At 32.6% G+C, this 19,001-nt stretch overlaps 1 protein-coding gene across 1 annotated transcript in view; it reads right to left on the reverse strand.

Moving 5' to 3' along the window:
- The window catches only part of LOC132725386 (protein OS-9-like), a 66,378-nt gene that overhangs the window by 12,823 nt on the left and 34,554 nt on the right, over positions 1–19,001 (reverse strand). Inside the window, exon 13 of the mRNA XM_060710488.1 lies at positions 16,724–16,846. Coding sequence (XP_060566471.1) covers positions 16,724–16,846 — 123 coding nt within the window. The remainder of the gene's footprint in view (positions 1–16,723; positions 16,847–19,001) is intronic.

Raw genomic sequence — 19,001 nt, forward strand, 5'->3', positions numbered from 1 at the left:
AAAGAAACCTGGATGTTCATTAATAGAAGATCAGAAAAATAAAAAAAAAACTTAGTTCCCGAATAAGGACCTCTCAGTATTGTCTTAGAGTTTTCTGCAGAAGTGGTGAAGCAAGTCCAGGAAGCGCAGCAAGTCTAAGAAGCACAGCAAGGCCAGGAAGCGCAGCAAGTCTAAGAAGCGCAGCAAGTCCAGGAAGCGCAGCAAGTCTAAGAAGCGCAGCAAAGTCTACGAAGCGCAGCAAGTCCAGGAAGCGCAGCAATTCCAGGAAGCGTAGCAAGTCTAGGAAGCGCAGCAAGTCTAAGAAGCGCAGCAAGTCCAGGAAGCGCAGCAAGTCCAGGAAGCACAGCAAGTCCAGGAAGCGCAGCAAGTCCAGGAAGCGCAGCAAGTCCAAAAGCGTAGCAAGTCCAGGAGTGCAGCAAGTCCAAACGTGCAGCAAGTCTAGAAGCGCAGCAAAGTGCAGCAAGTTCAAAAGCGTAGCAAGTTCAGGAGTGCAGCAAGTCCAAACCTGCAGCAAGTCTAGAAGCGCAGCAAGTACAGAAGCACAAGGAAGACGTTTATTACTCTGTCTAGCAAGTTCCTTTGTTAATAAGACAAAGTCACCTTAGTTAGTGGACCCACTCAGACTAACGTCTGACAATCAGTAAGGGTCATCTAATTGTTAAGTCAAATGCACCTACGAAATTTGGGGGCCAACAGCTCATGGGTTGTCAAGTTAATGATCATCAACTGTTTTTTACCAACAATATAAATATGACTTTGACCTTTGACCCCTTGACACCAAAATCAATAGGGATCATCTACTAGTCATGAGCAATCATCATACCAAGTTTGAAGTTCCCTAAGGCCTAAACGTTCTTTAGTTATTGATCAGAAAACGTTTTTACCTACAAGGTCAATGTGACCTTGACCTTGGACCCCAAAATCAATAGGGGTCATCTGCTGGTCATGACTAATCATCATACCAAGTTTGAAGTTCCTAGGCCTAAGCGCTCTTAAGTTATTGATGGGAAACCGTTTTTACCTACAAGGTCAATATGACCTTGACCTTTGACACCTTGACCCCAAAATCAATAGGGGTAATCTACTAGTCATGAACAATATCATATCAAGTTTGAAGTTCCTAGGCCTAAGCCTTCTTTAGTTATTGAGCGAAAACTGTTTTTACCTACAAGGTCAATGTGACCTTGACCCCTTGACCCCAAAATCAATAATGGTCATCTACTGGTCATGACCAATCCTCATACCATGTTTGAAGTTCCTAGACCTAAGGGTTCTTTAGTTATTGATCGGAAACCGTTTAGTCTACGGACCGACTGACAGACAAATGCAAAGCAATATACCCCCTCTTCTTTGAATTGGGGGCATAATAAAAATTCACTGTATCAAACAATATGACATCTTAGTTCAATAACTGTTTAACTCCTATTATATTTAGGACTTAACTCCTTACTGCACTAAGATAATGAATAACAGTTTACCTGCATTCCTGGTCGGAGACATAATTTTTTTTTTCATTACTGTCTGGGTCCTTAACTTACATAAAAACTATTGTAGACAAACTATCTTAGACAGACAATCATAAATTAGTTGGTTTTTTTCATCTTTTTCAAAGCAATGCATAAAAAATTTCACAACCTTAAAAAAACACATTACTTATTAATTATCATTCAATTAAAGATAATCTTACATACAAAAGCCAGCACACATTTTCAAAAAGATATAATTGCTATAAAATTGTGAGAGCAGGCTATAGGGAACTTATTGTAACTTTGTTCAAAATGGAGGATTTATAAAACATAATTATCATATGAACGTCATATTATAATCATACGAATAAGCCTTTAATTTCCAATTAATTTAACAAGCTATAAATACATAGGTCTTTTCAGACCGTAATTCATACATTGCATGCAATGGTAGATAAGATATACAAAAATGTCTGTAAATTACTGATATCAAGCACTTATAAACTATAATTATGCCTTTTTATATTGCAAAATTGTTCATAATTGTTGGCACACCCTAAACTTATCCTGTATTTACTTATTAATTCAGAATTGCCAGCTCAAATTAAAATTTTTGATGAAAAAATAACAAACAATTTAATGGTACAGGTATAAATGGTACCAAAGAACACAAAGGGAAATAGGACCCAAAGACCAAAAATGAACCAAAAGGTAAACACTTGTCAGGTCACAACCTACCATTAATTGTACAATCTACCATTCATGATCACATATCTGGCTATAATTCTTCATTATACTCATTTTAATAATCAACAACAAAATTTCATAATTACCTTTGACCTTGTTAAATTATGACATGTAGGTGGGTCAGACATTATGGAGCTGACAAGTTTGACATTTTGTAAACAATGCTTGTTTTTTTCCCCTCATAAAACCTGGTCACAAGTACAAAACATTATAACAAGACTACTACAACAGGGTCAGCCAGGTCATTTGCGGGGTAAATAATTAAAATGTTTTCTACCAGAAAAAAATCTTAATTACATTCTCATTTCAGGTTTTTCAACAACAAAAAATAACCAAACATTATTAGTGTTGCACTGATAAACTTGTACTTTTAACAATCATACATACTGTGCCTGCATTCAGAAAATAATGTATTTGTTACTAATGATGAACTTACTCAGACAATTAGGGTCACAAAGGATTGCCTCAGGAGGGAAATGGACAGGTGTATGTTATAGATACATATAGACAGGTAACTGAACAAGCGCTGTCCCTAAGAAAGTATGCTCGAAGTGGCATAACTCTGTAAAAAGGTAACTCAGAGTTATGGGACCTGTGCCCATCATGTAAGATAGTCACAGAGAACAAGTGTGTGAAGTTTTAATGATTGAACCAATTCCTTTCAGTTTTGGAGATACCAACTTGCACACAAAGACTTAACCAAAGTTTGATGTCAACACTCAGGGGTGAGTAAAATTATAGTAGCTCTCCCTATCATGCTAAACATTAGCAATGTTATCCCAAATTTTTCTTTCTTTTGCTTAAACTGATTGTTATCACAATCTAAGATCATGCAAAGATTAAATAAATTCTATAGTTATTTTATACAGTTTTCATTTATTTTGATCCTTATGTCTAAATGCAACCATAGCAATTATAAATTTTTAAAGCTGCATGCTTCCAGATAAGCTAAAATAGTTAAAGAAAATCAAACATGAGAAAAATGTACTAAGAATTTAAGGAATGTAAAAAGATGAGATTCAAGTAATAATTCACATGATATGTGCGATTAATGACTAATTTTTCAGTATTTATCAGCATATTTCTACTTTGTTACTAATGCAGTTAAAAGAGCTATTATTTTCATAAAGCCTTCGGCTTTTGCATGTATACATAGCATAAGAGCTTTTTTGGCATATTTTGAACTCCTTTTGGTAATTTACATGGCTTGTAAGCACCCTTTGCAATATGTAAATTACTGTCTTTGCTCACTTCACAATATTTTACTTTCAAATACATTTTTAAAAGTTTCATGAAAAATTTGCATGAATCTGGAGGCATGCTGCTTTAAAAAAATATATCCAGAATGAAAATTTCAGCTTTCCCTCAAGAAATTAGTTTTGACATGAGAAGTGAAATTGCAATTGCACTGGAGAATAACCACAGACCTTTCATGACATACCTGCAAACTTTCTCACTTTTAAAAGAATTCAAAGCACCTGGCACAAATCAAAACTTGTAGTGTTGAAACTGGAGAGTGATCCAAACCATTAGTCATTGGTTTATCAATAGAAACTAAAGAATATTTAAAGAAAGTTAGAACAAACTTACTGAATCAAAGGAAGCATTACTGGTGTATTGTGTTCAAATACCTATGGTTGTTACCACTTCAATGAATCCATATGGGCATAACTTCTTTAATAGCATTCAGTGTTTAAGCTTTTGGGATATCAATCAAGATGGCAACTTTAATTTACTAGTATCAACAAATCATTTCACCAACAAGAATAAAACACCTTATTGGACCTTTTCTTTTGGAATATTCTTCAAATTCATACATCATGTATTCACAAATAATCTCTAAAAAAACATTCATTTTAACATTCTTTAATCTCTTTAAAGTGTGTTATAGGCGACACAGTACATGGTTCTACCTCCCAAATAAAATTAGGATCATTCAAAAAAGAAAATTAATGATATAAGTACTCTTTACTTGTTTTCCAACCCAGTCTTTCTTTCTTGAAAAAATGTAAATGTTGTATAATAATGTACAATTTATCGACTAGATAAAATTTTAAACATTTTTCTTTTCTCTGCAACAAGTCACTTATTGTACAACTTTGTAAAAAAATCTTTATGTAAGTCTTTTCAATTAGAAGGTCATATACTGCTAATTTTGCGATGGCTTTATAAATAACCTGTTTGTAACCCCAGATCTCAGTGACATAAATCATGCCTTGGAAGTCATTCATATTTTTCGTCTTAATGGAGCAAGAAAAATGCATTAACTGCTTTAAGAATCAGTGAAAAAGCTTTTTTTTTCTAAATTGCACTGTAACAGAAGTAATTATCTTTTTTTTAAATTCATTTTTGTCTTTCACGATTCACTTACCCTAAATAAGAGAGTGTATAATAAACGCTGATGAAAATAACTTTAAATTTCTGTCGCAATTCTAAATTACTTTTAAATGAGGGGCATTAGTATTAACAATAAATGGAGAAAAAAAAGAAAAAGGTTTCTTTCCGCCCCACTGTGCATATCATGTACATGCACTAGGTTTTTCATACAAGTTCGTAAATGAGATGAAAAATTGACGCAATTTTCATAACATTTTTGAAAAGGGAAGAAATCTGTTTGACCCTCACCTTGGATATTGAGAATCTTTTGTAGAATAATATATACATCTATAAATAATTAACTGAAGGCCTATTGCAATACAATTGTAACTAATATGACATAAAGAAGGAGCTACATGTACAAGCTTTTGGCATCAATTCCATGTATTAATATTAACAATTGCGAATATGCCATTTATCTTTATTAAATTTACATTAAGTTGCAGTACTGGAATAATTATTTAATTACCATTTATACCTATGGAATGCTATATATACATGTATGAACAGTAGTAAGTACATGTGTATATCAAAATTATTATCAGTAAAAGACTGAAATTCAAGTCATAATATGAAAAAGGCAAAGCCTCAAAATTAGCGAGCTCAATTTACTGTTACCGTGAAATTGTACAAAATAATCGCTCATTTTTATTTTACATTTTGCTTTAAAACTGTCATTAGGTATTTTATACACTGATTCTGCTTGTCTGTCCTGTTATGGTTCCTATATAATTGCGCAGAACACCAGACAACGCATCCGTTTTCAATCAGAATACCTCGGCTTTTATTGTTATCTTGCAATTCGAAAAGTTGCGATGTGTTAGTAACATTACTATTAATAAAACCATCACTATGTAGCAGGTACTTCGGGCCAGCTCTTCGAGCTCGCTATAATTATGGCCATGTTTTCCAGATTTTTTTATTTGGAAGTGGGAGAACCCATGTGGCCAAGTTGGCTTGCCATAATTTTCATCACAAAGATTGTGTGGTTTTAATGCCAAATTTAACACATTTTTGGTCATAATTTTTCAAGTGGTCTGTTCATGGTATCCGGTTATCTGATAATGGCAGAAATCACTATTTCTATTACTGAAACACTGACCAAATACCAGTAGTTACAAAGAGAGTAATAGGAATTTTTACATAATTTGATAAGTCATAGTAAAATAAGTCTACTGATCATAAATCAAATAATTTGTTTATTAATGACAACATAATTATTTACTTCTTAAAACCATTTTTTTAAATTACAGCTTGATACAATCTGACATAAATCTGGTATGCTAGCAGCTAAATTTAAATACCATCTGCGCAGTCTGATCAGGATCCATGCTGTTCGCTTACAAACCCTATATTACAAGTAGAGAAACTGATAGCGAACAGCATGGATCCTGATCAGACTGCGCGGATGCGCAGGCTGGTCTGGATCCATGCTGGTCGCAAACGCACTATGTTGGTTTTGTCATGACACGGCTCCAATGCATGTATTTTAGCATTTATTTGATTCCTACACTTGCAGCTGGAATATATCATAAAGTATAATACAGCTTAAAATTGTTAACATTTATGACTGCCTTTAAAATGTATCGAAATTACCTATGCAGTTGTATTATATAGCCATTCTGTGAACTAATTCACCTTTAAAAACATATTTTCTGTACTTCATAGCCCTCTAATATGTTATAAAACTTGAAATATTACAAAATTACTTTCGGATTATGTAAATTAAATCGTTATAATAGACCTTAAAGTACGTTCAAAACACTAGAATCAGGTTGACTCATGGCAAAGTTCATACAAGTGAATAATTAAGAAATGAGTTCATAAATATGATGAAACATAAGCCAATAAAAATATTTTAAAAACTTTAAAGTGCCTTTTCTTAAAACAGAAATACATCTGTGAGAACAGTCATATTAGTAATAGTAATTATCAAACAAGCAAATTAGAGTAACCCTTATCACACTAAAGTACTTAAATGGACTTGTCCATCTTTCAATCTGGACAAAACCATTTATCAGTTCTAGGGGAAATTTCATAATTATGCACTGACTGAATAGCAAACAGTGCAGACTATTGGTCAGAAATCACTTTCAGATGGTTGACGTTGGTCTCTGAATTTTAAGCAAACAGTGCAGACTATGATCTGATAGCAATTCCAGACCTTGATCGTACAGCACGGCTGACCTTGGTCACTGTATCAGTTGCATGCATGGGTAGAAACTGTGGGCACCAGCTGGCTAAGGATTTACATACTTAATTTATCATCACTGTTTTAAAAATACCTACACAGAGGTCCATTAATAAACTAAATATCTACCTTTTACGTAATTCATGACGTAAAGTAATTAAAGATTTCTAAATAGAAATAGCTTCTGATAAAAGCAGACCTGTCTGATCTAGCAATTTCAGCCAGACTTTCTAATTCTCTTCTCACCAAATGTGCAATAACATCAGCAAAAACTGCTCCTGAGATAATCTGCAGAACTCCAAACAAAGGTGCCACTAATCAGGTAAATTTTCTTTCAATTTTCTTTTATTTATAATTACAGTTTGTAAAATGTGCTTGAAGGCATTTCTTGCAGTTTTGATGTATATTTATAATTTTATGAGCTATTACAAGCTATTCTGATTTTCCGGTACTTGAGGTATGCCTTTATGAGGCTCATCCCCTAATTATACTTTCACAAATGTGTTAACAAGCATTAATTAAGTAAAATAATTCAAATTCCAAAATATTAAAATATATATTTGCAGTTTATTGTTATACAGAATCTTGAATGCTTAAATGTTGCTATATATAGCTTTTGAAGGTTAGCTGTACTTCGTGAGTGGAGGAGCTAAGAGACTACTAGAGTCCTCATATAATCTGGAGGTCATGGGTTCGAATCCTACCAGACGCCTGACTGTCTTTGGACTTCTTCAAGCCACAATGGTACAAATACTGGTTTAGAAACCAAGGAAGCAGATATTTGCCATGACTAATAATGGAAATGAAATGGAGTACTTTCATGACAATAAACAAGTACACAAAATTTGATTTAGTGAATAGTTTTTACAGTTTCTGAGAAATGGATGTTAATGAAAATGTTAACCAACACTGATGCCGAGGCCAACGAGAGAGTCATAAAAACACCTCCTCTTTTTTTCTTTGAAAAGTGGAGCTGGAAAAATAACAACATCCAAGACCAGTTTTAGAATTGACAGTAAGTCAGAGTATGTGTAACAAAATACCAGGCCCCTACATTTCCTACCTGAAAAACAAATTTTGTGCAACATTCAAACTTGAGATTTTTTGCTGCACTCTGCAGAATCTTTATTCTCCCTCAGACTCAGCTGTTTGTTATTTTCTCATTGAAAAGAAAAATTGAAAATGTAATCTTTGTTTTGGCTTCATCTTTCAAACTCTCATGAAAGATGGATTCCATTAGGAATCATGAGGTGATGATAACCATATAAATACATTTAAAACATACCTCAATAACAAACAAACAATACATCAATCATGGTTAAATCAAAATTTAAATACACCTGTTCATGAAGAATTACAGAAAACCTTGATTGTTTGGACTATTAAAAAAAGAAGAAATTATAGAAATGAACAAAACTGATGGAAAAGTTGTGCCCTCAACTTTTTTTCACATGCTAGATAGTAGACTGGTAATAGTATTTGCCTTAGTATTAAAGTTATGATGAAAATCTAAACCAAATGCTTTAACCAATGACTCTGAATTGGTCATGACAATTAAGGGTTGCTTTGTTTGGAAAAAAAGGAGCTTAAAATGAATTTTCAATGTTTAAAACATCTTAAATTTGATCATGATCTCTATTTGGACTATATACTCGGGGTTGATTCCTATATTAAATTCCTTAAAATTAACAATGGATAGCAGGGTAAATCCATGAAACAACTTTAAGGGTGGCATTTTTTAAAATTATTATTGTTTGGGTTTTACATTGCATGCACCACAAATAGATTAACGACAGTCTTATGACAAAGGGTTTCTCAACACAGTTACATAATGTCCTGGGAACGTTCCAGCCTTTTCGAGATTTAAGGAGTATAAGAAATTTCCTCCTAAAAGAACAATAACCATCTTATAAGCAGGCATCTTTTAAAGACTTTCATCTTTTTTTTTAATACGGTGGTTAAAGTTTTGAATGTTACGGTAATAAAGGGGTTACGCAAAAAAGTAGTCCGAGGGTTTTTTATACCAATATTTAATAAAATACAACACAATTTTGTGGAACCAAACTGTATTAACATTTCCTACGCACTTTTAGTTACAAAATATTCCAGCACAAAAATTTAATTAAAATCAAACCAACAAAAAAACTTGATTCCAACATGTGAATCTCGAAGGAAACAAAGTTTCTCAGTTCATAACTGCATGATAAAGGTTGCTGATCCAACACTTTATCAAGCCAGTTTGTCAGAAGTAAGGAATGAATGGCACTTAATTTTTTGTTAACCAACCCGTAAAAATTATTTAATTCTAAGTGATATTTCCACTTGTACTGTGATTTAAAGGTGTACAAATGAAATTACTAGCGCTATCACGAGGGTTAACGCTTCGAACTACTTGAATCTTAATTTATCGCTTATCCAGCAGAGCTATTCAAAACCTGAAGGGGTCAAAGTCGTTTGTTTCAGTGAGACCCAAAAAATCTTTAAAACCCAATTTACTCAGTACTGGTTTGTGTTTTTCCAGAAACGATAAAGTCTCTTTTTTATTAAATTAAGTTTGTATAAATGAATTAAACACATTCTGTATATTTTACCATTTAAAACATTATGCTTAATAAGTTTATAAAACAAAAACATCTTGATAAGCAGGAAATCATTTTAATGAAAAAGCAATTTCTCATCATCTACATTTGTATATATACATGTATTAGTGTTGATGCCTCATGGATGAAAGGGGAGATAATTTTTATATGTCTTAGATCATAAATTAATACAACTATATATCATCAATAAATCAGAATTGTAGCAGACACCCAGGCAACATTGAATAATAACAATTCTCTACGCCACTTCTTGGGGAGTTACAAAATAGTTCCTACCAATGAACAACATAAAAGACTTCATATCTTAGATCAAACAACAGAGTAAACTTTGATTAAAACATGTGAATCAAGGAAAACCCATGCACTTTTGAAGCTTTCTGCAGTTTGCCATATATCTTGTCATCGATACAACGAATCATACTGTTACACAATTATCACCCATAATTAACTGTCAGAAGTAAAAAGGAAGTGAAGTGGGCCCCACTTAACTCTCCTGTAAACCTTGATGGTAATCTCAGTCAAAAATGATATTAATTTCTAAGTGGGATATACATTCACACTGAGTAAACTGTGCTAGTTATAAAAAGATGATACAAAATGAAATTACACGCTTCCTCCATCAGGGAGGATTATAGCAAAATCGAACTTAACTTGAAACAATTTCAATTGAACATCACTTAAATCAAACAGAACTATATCACCAGGAAACTGTAAGGTGGTCAAACATGTATAGTATGACTGTTTTCAGTGAGTAATATAATACATTAAAACAAGAACTTGTTTTAACCTGAATTCAAAATACAATTACTGAAAAATTAAATAATAAAAATCATGTTTTGTCACAATCTAGGTTCATGATCCATGTTTTTCATAAAAAAAATATCTCTTTTTTTTTCATTATTTAATTTTGTATCAAAAATGAATTTAAACTTAAGAACTGGACACATTCTTCAATAATTGACTTTTCACCATTTAGAAACATTTTTGATTGTATATAGTTTATAAAACAACACAATATCTATAGAAAATGCATCAAATAATGAGAGACCTGAAATGGCTTATTGTAACTGTTGCTGGATAATATTCAAATTCTAACCCTCTTAACTACGTGGGTCTGAGCCTCTGACTAACATATAACATCTCTGCAGGCATACCAGGCTCAGAGTATACTGTTGGTAGCTCACTTTTTGCATTTTGGTATTGAAATCACTTAAACTTTAACTGAATTCAAAGCAGGTTAAATTAATTACAAAAACCGTACACAAATTCTGAGCAGGTTTGGCTCATAATAAAGTATGCTGCAGTGGAAGCACCTTGAAGAAAAAAAATAAGACTGTAAAATAAAGTGATTATGGAGAGGCAAATTGAAGATGAATCTATCTACATCACACAAAAATCCCAACTTATCATATAAAGACTTAAGCAAATTTGTTATAATATGAACTTAGCTTACCTGTGTTATCATAGAGAATTGCGGAATCAACTTATATAATATTTTTTGTTTTTACTCATACAGTATAATTATCTAGGTTTTATTGTCTGTATGTCTGAATGCAAAATAAAATTTTTTTTTGCTTATTTTTTTTTTTAAATATTATCTTTATATCAAGCGTATCACATACACTGCTAGATTTTATTTCAATTTTCAATTTAGCCGGATACATTTATTAAGAAGGGCGATGTTTTATCTTGAAAATATCAGGCTAGAGATATTTCAGCAAAAATTATACATTATCTACTGTGGTTTATGAAAGTCTGAGGTAAATTTCTTGCAGCTGATATAGATAGTGCATGATTATCATTAAAGATAAATACTTATTATAAATAAATACCCCCACTTCTTACAGTATATAGAATTGTAAATATATATCAATTCACCCTCTTGATTTCAATCTTTTGCATGACTTTGATCTTTAATTAAATATGTAACAAGTAACATACTCTCGAGTGCAGGAGAATGCCCTCTGCTAACTTCATATGAGCCGCGTCATGAGAAAACCAACGTAATGCGTTTGCGACCAGCATGGATCCAGACCAGCCTGCGCATCTGCGCAGTCTGATCAGGATCCATGCTGTTCGCTATCAGTTACTCTACTTGTAATAGGGTTTGTAAGCGAACAGCATGGATTCTGATCAGACTGCGCGGATGCGCAGGCTGGTCTGGATCCATGCTGGTCGCAAACGCATTCCGTTAGTTTTGTCGTGACGCGGCTCATATCTGACATGTCTAGATATCATCAGAATCGTTTAATTCTGACAGGGTCAATATTCATTAGATTGCTTTAATCAGTCGTTAATCGACATCCAATCAGACAGGATTAAGTATATATAAAATGGTTTTATGGGCATTAGATTTTGTTGATTTTTAAACCATGTAATTTATTTAATGAATATTACTTATTATAAAAATTCCCCCATCCTGCAAGGCGAGCCTATATGTTTACTAGTATGTCAGTACGTCAAGATAATTACTACAGGGGTGGTCTTATTAACAAGTTCTCATTTTAATTAAAATCATGCAAGCAATTACATACTGTCAAAATCATTATGGCTTATGGCTCTCAAACTTGCACTGATCCACAAAATCAAATCCTTGAGAACAATAAGTATTGGAGATTAATTTCAGTAAAAACACATTATGTTAAACCCCCAAGTATCCCACAAAATGTTCTTCAATGATTGCCATTTTGACAGTTGGGAAAACAAGTGCTGTTGTTAACAAACAAATATTTATTCTTAAAATTATCTAATTAAGTAATTAAGATAACTGTTATGAGAAACAAGCATTTGATAGTATTGCGGGCAATACAGTAGTCCCCTACCGGTCCCTCAAAAAGTTCTTTAATTGTCATACACTCCTGTGTATTGCCATTTATAATGAATTTGAGGATGAAGTCTGTATTTGAAAATATCAACCACAAAACATAATAAAATAAGTTTGTCTATATCACAGTAATGTGTTAAGTTTCCATGCTTAGTAAGGAAATTATGTTATACAACCTTGTCATATTATTACGATGTGGGATTTTAAAGTAAATCCTATAAGGAATGAAGAAGTTGGAGTGAAAATACCAGTTTCTCGAAAAAAATCTAAGTTCAAGGGGGACATAATTCTGGAAATAGTCTTGCTAGAGTATTTAACCTTCTCAAAAATGTCGAGTGATAATAAGAAACATATATATGAAGTTGGAAGTAGATACATTAGGAAATAAAGAAGTTATTTAAAAAAGACAACATTTTTTTCCCCTAAAAAACTAAGTTCAAGGGAGGTAATACTGATATTTTTTGTGCTAGAGTTATAAACCTTGTCACATATGATGTGGTTGATGACCAGAAACTTATATTTAAAGTTTGAAGTAAACACCTTAAGAAATAAAGAACATATAGTGAAAAAGCTGAAAAATTTAAATCAGAAATCTTGAAATTCAGGCTATTTGTTGCCATAGCAACCAGAATTTTCAACATAGGAAGAAAAGAAAAAGATGTGCATAATCTCCGGACTGCCATCTACCCATATTTCAAGTTTCATAAAAATATTTTCAGTACTTTTTGAGTTATCACTGGATCCAGTTTATGTGTTAAATTTGCCATATTTATCTATTTATTGCCATAGCAACCAAATTTTTCAACATAGGAAGAAAAGAAAAAGACACGCATAATCTCATACTGCCATTTATACATATGTCAAGTTTCATAAAAATATTTTCAGTCCTTTTTGCGTTATCGCTGGATCCAGTTTGGTGGACGGACGGACTGACGGACTGACAGACAGACAGACAGACGGACAGACGGACAGACAGACAGACGGACAGACGGACGGAGGGTAAACCTAAAGTCCCCTCCGGTTAAACCGGTAGGGGACTAACAAGATTATGATATTGCTAAAGAAATGGGTGCTTCTTGAACCTGCACATTTGTCTGTGTAATTTAATGAACATCAGTCAATATGTACAGACTGTATGAGCAAAAGTGTATACATTTATTTTAAGTGCTAGTGACATTGACCATGACCCTAGCGACTCCTTACTTAATCTGAAGTTAGAGAACCATAAAAGGTATCTACCTACTAAATATGAATCACATCAGTCAATAATAATAGACTATATGACACAGAAGTACAGAAGATGAAAGGGTGACTAATATTATGCACCCAGGATTTTTTTTTTCGGGAGCATTAAAAGTTTTTCCATGTAGTTATAACTTTGGAGTCTGATAATTGAACTAACCAGAATAAATTGTACTAATGTAATCCTCTTACAACAAAGCTTATAACCACATGATTCTGTCCCTAATACTTACCTGCAAAAAAAGGGTAAGTTATAATGTTAATTAAACTTTTCACAAATGTAAAGCCTAAATTATTGATCATTAGAGGACTTTGATAGCTCAAATGAAGCCAAAGCTAAAAGTAGATAAGTGGAAAATTATCTTTAGAGCCACAGTGACCTTCTCCTTTCTTTAATGACCCCTAGACCATTTCAAGTTTTCTGCAGACCACAAACATTATTACTATGACATTTGGCTATTTACAATCAAAGTTTTCTGTACTTGTTCAGCAGAAAGCTAATTATAGCCTTCATGTGATTCTGACCTTGACCTTTAGCTGAAGGATTTGTAAAATTACATGGGTCATTTACCTGATCCTAGTCAATAAAGTATGCAGCTGACCCTTGAAGAAATAATGATCTGCTAACTAGATGCACTTATCTTATATAAGTTTCATAACTGCACATCAAACTGTTTTATTTGATAGTAAAATAGGTGTTCCTACCATAAAACGATTCAAATAGAAACAAAACATAAAATCTCATATACTCAACAACAATAATATATAATCAGTAACATATGAAGTGAATTAGAAAAACTAATTTTCAACAAATATTGAAGTTTCCAAACATATTATAATATATTCAGGTATCATATTTAACATCAACAACACGATTGAATTGTGTTGTGTTTTGTTTTTTTTACTTGGTTTATACATTCGCTACTTTTTTTGTTCTTTTATTGCATTTCAGATAAAATATTTGTACGAAATTTATGAATGTTATCTAAACACCAGTTTTTTCCCTTTACTCTACAAACATTTTCCAGAACTGCATTCTTGACATTAAAAGTCAAAATATTGTAATATCTGTTGTTACAACATTAACATATATCTGACAGGAATAGTTGTTACAATGTGCCACACTGTCATGCTGTATTGTACGCCAGGTGGCATTAACAAGAGATTCAAACCTAAACTGGCGTAACTCAAATGATCCGGAATTACAGTTTACAGCAGTTGTGCAATAACACCTCAAATAGACACAAATGACAGGTGTTCTGATGGGACGAAAAGCGTATCATCGTTATTAAAATGTCTAGTTATTATTCTGTAGAGAAAATAATGTAATTTACATACAGACTGCTGTGCATATTTTGTCTACATTATTATATTGTATATAAAGGAAGATAATGATTATCATGTATAAAACTTTGACGTGCAAACAAAACTGCCTCAATGCAAAAGCTACTAGAAGTTTTTCTGAGTCCAAATATCGAAGTGTCATCATGATAAAAATTTTATATTTTCTTACTTCATACTTTTTTGTCAAAGTAAGATTAGAGTCCAGACACAATCAAATTCCTACTCATTTGTAAACCTTTTCCAAATGAACAGAAAATCATATGATGCATTCTCACAAAATACAGTTCCAGATACCAACTGTCAAACTTAAGTTTTTTTAGTTTGATTGTATAAGAAGCTATAGACACACTCTCAAATCTATTCCTTGAACCAACTAGTACTAAGCAATGAGTGTGAAGAATTTTGTTCAAGAATAACTGTTTACCCCTATCGTGGTTTGTGCACATGCAGCCAGCAATCCATAGTTTGAAGCTAAATTAAGCACTCTGCCACCTTGCCACTAACTTTATACAAATATTTAATACATCTGCCGTTCTACATCATACAGAATCTTATTTAATTGTTAACAGAAAATAAGTTTACTCCAGTACAGAGCATCAATGTGACCTTGACATTTGACCTCAATATTACAAATTAATGGTAAGGTCATCAATGTGACCTTGACATTTGACCTCAATATTACAAATGAAATGGTAAGGTCATCAAATAAGGTCAGTCCTATCGTAATCATTTAGAGAAACATATTCCACAAGATCTATAGCTATGTCTGCCCACCTTTATAAATCTTTTGAGTTTGTAACATGTTTTAGCCAATCAATGAAGCAACGCATTTTTAACACTTTCAAGCATTTAAAAGAAAATTGGAATATTGTATGAGACTTAAGCAGAAAAAAATAGATTTATATATTTTCATTATTTGATTGTCAAAAACATTGGTTCTAACTGAAGGGGAACAACTCTACACAATTAACTTCATGTGTCATTATGGTTAGTCTCCCCTGAGTTGGTAAGCTGTTCAAATCGACCTAATTAGTAAAGGAAAAATCTTTGTCCATCTCAATGACATTTTAATAATAATAAAAAATTATTTGTTTGCTTCAGGCATATCAAAGAGTTTATGAATAGTTCTTAACTGGTGGTGTTTTTTCATTATTAATAAATAAAAGCCAACTTCTTAAAATGGTTTATTTAAACAACTGAAATATGACAACTTGTTTCCAAAAACATCCTTACAGAAATACATGTGCTGTACCTGTGATTTAAATAAACATGAAAAACCAAGGTACAACTATCAATTCAATCCTTTCCCCTACATACCATAACCAGGGCAAATTTTTACATGTACAAACAAAGCTAAAGTTTAAAGAATTAATGTCTATAACTAAATCTTTTACCCTCATTCAACCAATATGTATAAATAACTGACACGAACTGATATTTCTCATTCTAATATACTGTTGACTAATTTCTACATATCATCAGGGCAAATTAACAAATTATCATGGTTTCAACATCAATTGACATAATACTTGTATGTGTATACATGCCTACATATCGTAGAGTAGCTGTTGGTAGGACAGACCCTAGCCTATTGTTGGTGCTTAATAGTAAGGCAAGTGCCCGAATAAAATAGAAATTTCTTAGTACAAAAAGGGCCATAATTTTGTCAAAATTAATGTTATGGGCTTTGGAAAGTGACATTCTAATTTGCCCTCTTATAAGTGTGTGAAGTTTCAACCAATTCTCTTTTGTATTTTTAGAAATATCAACTTGCTTGCAAAATCTTAATTAAAAAGTGACACCAAAGCTGAACTGACGCTGCATGAGAATATTAGCTCTCCCTTTTCTTCCAATAGAATGGAGGGTGGACTGCAAAATTGCAGTACCTAAAATTACAACAGTCTTGCAGTCTTGAAATAACGAAAGAACATACCTTGTGCTGCTGAATCACCTGTGAGAGTATCTGAGTCTTTTACTGGTGGTATAGACTTTACATCTTTCTCATTACTGTCATACTCCGCTATCTGTTCCAATTCTTTATCAACTGACTTTATCTCTAAACAAAAGATAGGATAACGTAATAGTAATAATGTGATTAGGAAATCTACCATTATGATGGTGTGACCCTTTTACTAAGTGAATTAATCAAGTGTTCAGACTAGAGGAATACTATACTTTTTTCATGCATAAACATCTGCAGAGGCACAAGAAAAGATTTAATAAGTCTGGGGGCTACTAGGGTCAGATATAAATGCCCCTAAAAAAATTATATGTGATATTCTTCATATTACAATTTTTTGTCTGATGGAAATCTGTGTTTAGTACTGTTTCCCTATCTGTTATTCATACAAAGAGGTCAGTGTTGTCATATGCTTTTCGCATACAAAGGCAATATCATTTGATAGTTATGTTTTGCAGTAAGCATTTTTAACATGGCACCCCCAGTCATGCTTATTAACTACGTGACACAATAGTGCATGGGTGCATGATTTTATCTATGAATGCATAATCTCTGTCAATGTCCATTACTGTATGAAATATTTCAATATAAAATAATAAAAAACAACCATCAAGAAGACCCTGTAACATTGCACTTATTAAATGCAGACTGGCCCTGAGAGATAGAGATAAGGCATTTACACTCTATAGGTTACTAAAACTTTCAACAGGTTCATGTAAATAGAATCAGCTATTTACTGTAACACAAACTTAATTGAGAGGAGCTTGAACAAAATTGTTTCATAACAATAAATGACTTTTGGCTGATTATTAAAGCCGGGACATAATGGGACAACTACAGACTAAATGAGATGTCTTATGTTGGGGCATCCAATCCACAGCCCATTGATCAGTAAGAGTAGAGTTTAAATCATATATAAATGCTGTTATTTTTAAAAAGGAAACCATAGTTATGTAACTTGCCCAGATACTGTACTTTGAATTGATTAGTAAATGTATAAATCATTTAGGCATTGGTACAGGTAAAACTTAAGAAAAATCCAACTTTCAGTTTTAAGTTAACCTCATATTGATGGACGAACAGATGGACAGACGGACAGATGATTCCATTACTATATGCCCGGCGGCATAAAAATCTTCACTGATTTTATTTATACATAACATGCAACATGTGAGATATTTGCATATCATATACAATTGTCAACACAGAAATGTTAAAGTTATGAAAATAATAAAATTACTAATCTCAGGAAAAAAAATAAATATACAATAAGATGTACAGTACTTCTTTTCTGAACAGAGGATATGACAAAAATGAAAACACCTTTCCAGGACTATCTATATAAATGATATGACATTAAGTCAGGACATCAGTTCTTTTTATGACTTAAAATAAAAATCCATCAAGCCTTTTCACATTAAATTGATTAATTTATATTTCAATCAACTCTCTGTCTCATTTTGTACAAAACTATTTTGAATATCATTAACACAAAATCATCAACCTATGAAATTTGATACAAAATTTTAATACATAATGACCCAAAAGACTGGTAACAGAACTCAATTTCATAAATGCCAGCAAACAATTTTATGACATATAACAATTAACTTTTTTTAGCAATTCCAATAATATCACATGCCATTAAAATGAGGAAACTGGGCTCTGCCACAATTTGATATTCAGTGATTCATGAAAATATGATCTAAATATTGGAAAGTGTCACTGAAAAATGAGTACCTTTTATTTTCATTTTAATAAAAACTGTGAATTTAATGCATGATTTATAGTTTACACTGAAACATAATTCATGACTTTACAACAAAAGGTAATAAAATATAACAATATAAAACAAGAGGGACTTGATGGCACTTACACGCTCTTGTCAGAAAGGGTGTATACACAATGTAATTCTTTAAATGCAGAACCAAATTCACTAGGTATCTAATGATTTTAAATACCCTTCATATACATTTCAAGTGTGAAATTAACATCTAATATAATATTTTCTATGGTTCAAATGTTATCAAAGAAAATCAAATCTGGAAACTAGGTGACAGGCTATGATGGATAGGTTAAAGTGACTCCTATATAGTCCCCAACTATGTTTAAGGGGAGCGGTGACCTAGTGGTTAAGGTGTATGCCTCTCAACCCAGGGATCATGGGTTCAAGCCCTACTAGGATCACAACCATAACTCTTCATATGACACCAGTATTGGTTGGTTCCAGGAAGCGGACTCGAAAGTGGTT

This window comes from Ruditapes philippinarum, unplaced genomic scaffold, assembly GCF_026571515.1.
Source record: "Ruditapes philippinarum isolate M1 unplaced genomic scaffold, ASM2657151v2 ctg428_1_1_1_1, whole genome shotgun sequence".
NCBI lineage: Eukaryota > Metazoa > Mollusca > Bivalvia > Venerida > Veneridae > Ruditapes > Ruditapes philippinarum.